Source organism: Astatotilapia calliptera, chromosome 9 (assembly GCF_900246225.1).
Source record: "Astatotilapia calliptera chromosome 9, fAstCal1.2, whole genome shotgun sequence".
NCBI lineage: Eukaryota > Metazoa > Chordata > Actinopteri > Cichliformes > Cichlidae > Astatotilapia > Astatotilapia calliptera.
The window spans coordinates 24,239,314-24,245,313 of record NC_039310.1 but is presented as its reverse complement, the minus strand read 5'-3'; the positions used below and the strand labels follow the sequence as shown (position 1 = coordinate 24,245,313).

General features: G+C 37.7%; 1 protein-coding gene across 3 annotated transcripts in view; it reads right to left on the bottom strand.

Moving 5' to 3' along the window:
* Positions 1–3,437: 3,437 nt before the first annotated feature.
* The window catches only part of map3k15 (mitogen-activated protein kinase kinase kinase 15), a 32,731-nt gene continuing 30,168 nt past the window's right edge, over positions 3,438–6,000 (bottom strand). For 2 of the 3 annotated variants that reach the window (XM_026180115.1, XM_026180116.1), the window contains 3 exons: positions 5,833–5,939; positions 5,653–5,729; positions 3,438–4,830 (listed from right to left, as the gene is read on the bottom strand). In XM_026180115.1, the coding sequence (XP_026035900.1) occupies positions 4,737–4,830; positions 5,653–5,729; positions 5,833–5,939 (278 nt within the window). In that variant the 3' untranslated portion in view covers positions 3,438–4,736. The remainder of the gene's footprint in view (positions 4,831–5,652; positions 5,730–5,832; positions 5,940–6,000) is intronic. The other variant, XM_026180117.1, reaches the window with a different exon arrangement.

Here is a 6,000-nt window from a genome sequence, read left to right as displayed (position 1 = left end):
CAGTTTTACTGTATAAATAAATTTTAAAAAGTGGAACAAACAATCAAATATGCTTCTTAACATATTCATGCACATACAAGTATTTTTTAATATACATTTATTTCACTATAAACATGTAAAATAGTGATCTTTATCTTGCCTCCTAATGGAGATGTCTCTCATGTAGTGCCGCTTGCAGCATGTTTTTTTCTGTATAAATGCATAAAGGACGATGTCATGATGTTCAACAAAGGTTCACTTCATGAATACTAGATCTGTAAGCCAATATAATTTGGTGTTTACTGGAAATGATTGAATTTTTTTATAATCTATCAAGCTAAAAAAAAAAACAACAACAGTAAAGCTAAAGGTGGTGAACATAGATTGCTTTGTTTGCATGTTAGTTTTGCCGTTGCACTATATTTGAGCAAAAAGTTCCAGGAGTGGGTTGATGAAAGAAAAAAAAACATTGCCTGATTTGAATATGGGCATTCCCTGTTTAAAAACTAGTGCCTTAACAGTTGGCTGGGACTTCCCTGATGTTAGCCTTCTAGTTGGCTTTTAATGTTTGTAGACAAAGTCAACGCGAGGCTAGCCTTGTATTAATGGGTTTTAAAAACACCTTTAATGTACTAACACAGCAGCAGCAGTATTACAGTCTAGACGGCTTCTGTAAAATGTTCTCCTTCATACATCTTGGGACATTGCACTAAGACTCTATACTGGCATATTTAGGTTGCACAAACCAATCAATGCCAGAATAGTGATAGAAAGAGTAAGGTTTCAAGGAAATACTCATCATTAGCTAACTGCATCCTGTCACAGAACATGACTAAGAGGCTGAACTCGAATATTTGATGGTCAAATTGATGGCTTTTGACTTCAATTGACCCATTTTTATAACTTGTTAATGATACAGCGCATTAAGATCTTACATTTTGGTGTTTTATTAAGCTAAGCTAGCCCTGACATAGCATGGCATAGCTCACACATGGTGAGAACTTGCACATCCTTCTTTATATAATATATACAGTGCTCAGCATAAATGAGTACACCCGCTTTAAAAAGTACAAATTTAATGAGCTGCTCAATGAACAAAAGAACAATTTCCAAACTTTTCACAAGGCTGAGTTTTATTGAACATTTGTTTAACTCCATAACATGAAATTAAGGTTAATATTATAACTTAGATCACAAAATCTTCAGTTTTAACCAAATTGGTTGACACAAAAATGAATACACCCCGCAACAAAAACTGCTACATCTACTATTTTGTATGACCACTGTGATTTTCAAGGACAGCACCAAGTCTTCTAGGCATGGGATGAAGAAGCTGGCGACACATTGCAACATCTATCTTTCTCAATTCTTCCAGAATAACCTCTTTTAGAGCCTGGATGCTAGATGGAGAGTGATGCTCAACTTGTCGCTTCAGAATTCCCCACAGGTGTTTGATTGGGTTCAGATCAGAAAACATACTTGGCTGTTCATTCACCTCCACCCTGTTCTTCTTCAGAAATGCAACAGTAGTTTTAGATATGTGTTTTGGATCATTGCCTTTTTTTGGAAAAGTGCACAACGACCAAGTGCACGGAGTGATGGCAGCATCTTCTTCTTCAGAATAGAGCAGAACATTGTTGAGCTCATGATACCATCAATGAAATGCAGCTCCCCAGCACCAGCAGTACTTGTATTTTTACTCAGTTGTATATAGTATTTGTATTTGTATTCTATTTTTATCTTATTGTATTTTTATTTTTATTTTATTCTACTGTATATAGTATTTTATTTTATTCTATTCTGTACAGTTGTGTACTGTATTTATTCTTATTGTATTCTAATTTTTGCCTCATAACTTTTGCACTGTCCACTTCCTGCTGTGACAAAACAAATTTCCTACGTGTGGGACTAATAAAGGTTATCTTATCTTATCTTATCTTACTCACTTAGCCCCACATAAGGACTGCCACCACCATGTTTCACTGTAGGCACCATGCATTTCTCTTTGAAATCCTCACCTTTACGACGCCATACAGTTTTGAAACCATTAGTTCCAAAAACAGTGATCTTTGTCTCATCACTCCAGAGTATATAGTCCCTGTAGACTTCATCTTTTTCAGCATGGGCCCTAGCAAATTCTAGCCATGATTTTTTGTGCATGGGCTTTAGGAGAGGCTTCCTTCGTGGACATTACCCATGCATGCCATTCCTCTGCAGTGTGCGCTGTATGGTGTCACAGGAAACGGTCACTCCAGTTTGGCTTTCTACCGCTTTAGCTAACTGCAGTGAACTTCCATGGTGATTTTCTTCAACCCTTCTCATCAGGAGACACTCCTGTCGAGAGGTTAACATCCGTGGACGGCCTGGACGTCTCTGTAAGATGGTTGCACTTCCATCTTTCTTAAATTTCTGGATCACTTTTGCTACAGTATTTTGGCTGATATGTAAACCTTTGCCGGTCTTCTTGTAGTCCTCACCTTTTTTGTGTAAAGAAATGATTTCCTTTCTTGGATTTTGTGACATTTCTCTTCTATGTGGAGCCATTGCTGACAGCATGAAATGGGAAGAGCTTTTCTTTGTTAAGCCACCTGTCTGCTGGACACCTCTTAAATGAATCATTAGACCCCCTGTGGTTGAATTCCTTTTAATTTGAATTTTGTAGTCTTAAACTGTGGCTTTTCTCTATAGACTATAATTGGGGTGTACTCATTTTTGCGACATGGGCGTGAATGAATTTGTTAGAAAAATCTAATTCATTCACAAATCTTGTTTGCAATCAATGCCCCGCATTTGTGAGAGTATTTTGTAGTATAGTATCTCGTGGAAAATGTTGACTCTCAAAGGAAACTAAAGGTTTTCTGACAAATGTAGTGGGGTGTACTCATTTATGCTGAGCACTGTACTTGGGATTTGTAGACAACTATTGCACTGACCATTGTTTTTGCTACATTTGGAATACTTCTGGTTATTTCTTTATGTTAGGATGAAGAAGAAGCCGTATTGCTCCTATATTAGCTCTTAATTGGCTGACTGTTAAATATAAAATTGAAAATCATTCCCCTCATGTAAAGGGTCTCAAATAATCAGGCCCCATTATATCTTAAAGATCTCATAATGCACTGAGCATTTCTTTTCTCAGCCTTTTTCGCTTCCCGTGTGATTTTACTGCATTTAATCATTAATAATCATTTAACTCTCTCTCTCTCTCCATTCTTCCTCCCTTTGCGCTCTTCTCTTTCTTCTCACTATTATGGGGTTTTTGCCCTAAAAAATAAATCATACCTGTCAGTACAATATAATTCTTCAGATCTATTCATCAAAATACAATAACGTGCTATCTGGAAGGTAACTCTTATAGATAACAGGCAACTCTTGGTTTATATTTAACTAAACAGATCACAATTTACTTAGAGAATGTACATTAAAAGATAGGTTTACAGTGTGCAGCGAGTAAGGTGACACAATCCCAAAAAAATAGTTTCAAACAAGTACCTACAAAGTAGGTAAAAGGTCATCTGTGGGCTGGTAAACCGGTTTCAGGCAGGTGAATAGACGACAGACATGCAGAATCAGCAGAACCATGCACACTGCTAAAGAGTCTTATGTAAACTGCCTGCATAGTGGTGTAGTTTTCCCTGATGGGCCTAAACACTGTTTTAAAACATTTAAAATGAAACAGCCAGAAAATTCGAACATTAATGATTTGGCGGAAACACGGAAAATGACCGGACTCATTTCTTCCTCGGACAAATACCTGAAAACCAAGAGGTGATGCTGAAGCAAATCAGCCAAAAATGTTGCTTTTCCCAGGTTTATTGGAATTGTAAAGAACATATAATATGACAGGTGGAATAAAAAATAAATTAAATACAGATAGAGAATACAAGAGAGTAGTTACGACTAATAAATAATATGCATAAAAATCTAATCAGCAGCAGTGATATATGTGCATGCTACATTATGTTTAATTTAAGGCTTTAGGCTGAAATGTATATTTAGAGACACAACATTTTAAGCTAAGCAGGACAGTTTGCTTAGAAGAATGCAAGTCTAAAAGATGCAGAACGCAATACAGCAGATACCTAAATTCATTCAATGCTGAGGACTCTTTTCATCATAGACAGCACAGCTGACTGTACCAATATACAGCAGATTTTAACATCCTAAAGCAGTGGTTCTCAAGCCATGTCCTTCTGGGAGAAACAGAGCCTTGACATTAGGATGGCCAAAGACACAATGTGAAATTAAACCTATTGTCATTCTTGAATTTTGCACAATTTCAGAAACAAACTCCAGAAACATTTGCATATTTGGAGCTTGGCTGAAGGTGAAGGCAGTAAACATGACACCCGTTAATGCCACATGACGTGCTTGTACCAGGGAGCAGTCAAGTTAAAGAGGTCACATGTGACTTCTGAAAAGTCCCTAAAAAGTTCAGGGCTGTAGTGCTTGTTTAAATACAAAAATTGTGGCACTCCTGAAAGTGAACATTTCAAAAAAGCTTGAGAATCAATGCTCTGAAGAAACATTAGGGGAGCATGTTTCATAAATATCAAGCACAAAGGTACACACAGTAGTGCCTGCACTAAAGCACTTTGGTCTGGTCAAGTCGGACTCTACGTGGATTCAGTGAGTCCTGTACATACAACACAAAAACAACATTTTTTTAAAAAGGCACCGTAGAGTCAGAGAAAAAGGAGAGATCATGGTAATGTGTGAACATGTGCGTGTTTTCCCCACAACAGAATTCTACTCCATCATGCATTGTTTTCTGAGCGCTTGTCGTTGGCCAGCCTGTCTCGTTCTCTGTGCCGCTGGATGGCTCGCCAGATCCGGCAGAGGATTCCGCCCCTGAAAGGAAGCATAGATGTTGTTACAGCACATCACACCTACATGTGCATGTTAATTATTAGCTAAAAGTATAACTTGAAAAATGCAGTAAAAAAGGCTGTAAGGTTAACTCTCTTATCGCTTATGTCCTTTGAGGTAAAAAAAAGGATGATAAAGTCTTATCAAACACATCAGTACAGCAGTCTTGTGTGGGAAATCTTGCCAGAGCATATGAAACAATGGTTTGTCACAAAGCAAAACCATTCAATCTGTCATTGTTTTTGGTTAAAATGTTGCTGTTTTACTGAGTCAAAATGCTAAATCATATATTTGTGATAAGTGGTAATCTGTGGGGCTAATCTATTAAGTTGGTATGCAGTACTATAGGCCATGGGAGAAGCTAATGGCAATGGGTCAACAGTTCTGAAGTATTTTATAGCTGCAAAACAAACATTTGTTGTATGCTTGCAAAAGTCTGACTTTATTTAACTCTGACCTATTACTCTGTGACAGGAGATAACCGAGGTCAGCAGCATCCCTAGTTTCTAAAAGACTTTTGCAGTTATAAACGGTAAAATTACATCAGACCACTTCAGAAGAGGCTATTCGTACAGTGAGATACCATTTAACCTTGTGGAAGAAAAATGGTGTGATTTAACCATTCTAATGTTTTCTGGAACATCAGAGGAGTTTGGAAAGTCAGTGACCTATAAAAGGTAAATGTCAAGGAGGCAATGATGAAGATTTACTCTTCATGAACTTGGAAAGAAATGTATGACTTTTATGAAATGTGTTTATTTCTCAGACTGCAGGACTAGCTTTATATAACTTATGTGCAGATACCGTAGATGTAGGCACCGGAGGTCCTCTTTGGTAACGTCACGAAGAATGTCCGTCAGTGTATATTCCTCAAGAACAAACTAGGACAAAACAGAAGCACTCTTACTTTATATTGACACTTCACTGCCACGGTGCACTAGAATGATAAGCTGCACACTAATGGCCTATATAAAGATACTCAACCTTGTCTATGGTGTCGGGGTCTGCGCCCTGCTCTTTCAGCCAGTCGATGAGCTGCTTGTCTGGCTCATGGTCTGCTGGGATGTGGTGGATGGATGGAGGTGAAATGTCTGAAACGACAGGTATAAGAACACTTTGCTCAAAGTACATGTTGATCTTCAGTATTAACCC